This window comes from Tarenaya hassleriana, unplaced genomic scaffold (assembly GCF_000463585.1).
Source record: "Tarenaya hassleriana unplaced genomic scaffold, ASM46358v1 Cleome78, whole genome shotgun sequence".
Lineage (NCBI taxonomy): Eukaryota > Viridiplantae > Streptophyta > Magnoliopsida > Brassicales > Cleomaceae > Tarenaya > Tarenaya hassleriana.
This window is the reverse complement of record NW_010970300.1, coordinates 94,790-97,498: the sequence shown is the minus strand read 5'-3', so window position 1 is coordinate 97,498 and position 2,709 is coordinate 94,790. Positions and strand designations below refer to the sequence as shown.

At 48.8% G+C, this 2,709-nt stretch overlaps 1 protein-coding gene across 1 annotated transcript; it reads left to right on the top strand.

Annotated features, from left to right (window-relative positions):
• Positions 1 to 327: 327 nt before the first annotated feature.
• Positions 328 to 1,435, top strand: LOC104801929. The gene is made up of 2 exons (XM_010525313.1): positions 328 to 1,135; positions 1,227 to 1,435. The coding sequence occupies exons 1-2, from the start codon at positions 328 to 330 to the stop codon at positions 1,433 to 1,435; spliced, it is 1,017 nt and encodes a 338-aa protein (XP_010523615.1).
• Positions 1,436 to 2,709: the final 1,274 nt, after the last annotated feature.

The following is a 2,709-nucleotide window of genomic DNA, read 5'->3' as shown; positions in this document are numbered from 1 at the left end:
GTGTAGTGAAATGGCGCCATGACGTGCTCAGTCTACGACGGGAGACAACGATGTCCCCAACCATGTTCCCCAAGCTGCGGAATCTAGGGAATTTTAGGAGGAGATACAAAATGAATTCTGTGCATTCCAGGAGACCATGATGCAAACCTTGATGGCACATCTCCCACCTCCACCCCCAGCGCGAGGTCCGGAACCTAGGGGGGAGGACCTGCCTCCGCCGCCACCTGCACCGACAGCGGCAGGGGACTACCTACCTATTGTTCGAGAATTACGGGCCATGCACACTCCAAGGTTTGGAGGATCGCTGGATCCCGAGGCTAGAGAAGAATGGATGACATGCATCACACGAGACCTGGAATATGTTCAGTGTCCCCTACGTTATCGAGCGCTACTAGCGAGCCATCACTTGTCTGGACAAGCTCGACATTGGTGGAAAAATGTGGTACAGAGATGCCGGACGTACATCGTTTCACCTGGGAGGAATTCAAGGAGGAATTTGAGAGGAAATACTACCGCCGACAGAATCAAGAACGCCGCCTCTCTGAGTTCCTGAACCTGCAGCAAGGGAACATGACTGTGAGGGAGTACGAAGCTGAATTCGTACGCATGCTTAAGCATTCGGCGTATCTGGTGCCCCTAGAGAGCCAGAAGATCACTAACTTCGTTGTGGGAATACGACCCTCACTCCGCTGGAGAGTCACGCTCCACGAATTCCGAACTCTGAGCCATTGCATTGACCAGCTGGAGAAAGCAGAGGAAGCAGAAAAGGAGGAGAGAGCCAGCAGGGCCCATGACCAAAGTCCTCCTAGACGCCATCATTATATGCGTCCATCGGGGAAGACTGGTCAGACTGGCCAGAGCAGCCGAGTGCAAGACAAAGGTAAGGCTCCAGTCACCCAGGCATTACCTCCGCCACCTCGGAGAGGGCCACCTGTCTGCTATCGGTGCCAGCAGCCAAGACACTATGCGGCATATTGTACGATGAGACCCGCAGAGCCGCAAGCGCAAGCGGCTATACCACCGAGACCTGCGGCTGGAGCTGGAGTGGCCCTGAGGTTTTATGCCCTAGAAGCAGAGTATGAGCTCCAAGAAGAGGAGGTTCACATCGACGGAGTCGAAGCAGATGCGATTGCAGGTATTCTTCTACCTCTACTAGCATGGTATATTTATTGATTCTGGGTAGCCATTGTCCGTTAAAGTACGAAGGTAACAAAGAACCATCGCAGGTACCCTTCACTTATATGGGGTGTCCTGTTACACATTGTTTGACACTGGAGCGACTCACAGTTTTGTGAACGCGGATATAGTGGAGAAAACCGGTACAGGAAAGGTCAATCCGATGAGTAACTTTACAGTGCGTACACCGGCAGGGGAAACCCTTACAGTTCAGGGGACTCTGCATGGTGTACCCCTTGACATATGCGGCCGAAAATGACAGCAGATCTTATTGTTGTACCCATAGGAGTCTACGACCTCATTCTGGACGTGGATTGGTTGACGAAATACCAGGCTTATATCGACTGCCCTCAGAGGACGATCTGGTTTCAAGAAGAGTCCGGAGGTTTTGATGAGGTCATCCACTTAGATGAGCTAAACGAGGAGCAAGCGGAGCAAGGAAACCATGGAACGCACAAAGGAGCTGAGGAGCACAAAGGAGCCAAGGAGGAGGACAAGCAAGGAGAGACAACCAATGAACCAGTCTTTCCGATCATTCCCGATCCACCACTCACAAGGGAACGAGCAAGGAGCCTGCGTTCAAGAATCAACAAGTTCGTGGCCAAGACCCTTGAAGACAATCCAAGAACCGAAGAAGCTTGCGGATTAAGCAACAAGAGCCTGCTCGTTTTTGAGCTCTTGTTGTCCAACACCTGATTCATCATCATTCGTTGTGGAACACCTGAACAGCCACGACCCTACCTGAATTTTGTTGCCACAACAAGCTCTTGAAGTCAAGAAGTCTGATCCCAATCCCTCATAACCGTTAGAGAATCCTGGAGCATCATTCATGGGAGCTTTGGCTAGATTTCTGCAGAATTGAAGACTTACCATAGCTGAATTGGAGATTGATTTCTTGCCATATTCATCACTAGCCGTTACAAGGAGATTGCTGCAGAATTCTTGTTTCCTTTTATGTATTTTCGCCATCTTTCTTTTCCTTTTCTTGTTGCACGAAATTTCCCTCTTTTCCTTTCACTTGTTAGCCTATTTAAAGGCTGCATCTATGTCATTTTTCAGCAGACTTTTCAGAAATAAAAATTGGAGCATTTGTTCTTCTTATTCTCGTGTTGTCTTGAGCAAATACAAGCAATTTTGAGAGAGATTCCTAAGCCCTAGCCAAAGAGTTAGTGACGAAATCAAAGAGTTTTCCATCCCTCTTTGTGGTGTCACCTATCCCATTCCATTCCATTCCTCTTGAAGTGTAATCTGAGTGCTCATAAGCCTAGAACACTTCTCCATCACTATCCCTTGGAATCGTTTGGTGAGAAGCCCATAAGCCTACCGAATCTCCAATCTATCCCGAGCCTTGCTCCATTAGAGAACCGTGCGTGTATCATTTTTGGTATCAGAGCCCGGTTCAAGGCCACACGCAAGGTAACGCTGTTGATTTGATTTTATTCTTGTTATTTTGATTTGTGTGTTTGTTTGTGCAAGAACAATGGCTGAGAACGCAGAGAACACTCAAACTGCGATCCTACAAGTCCTGCAACG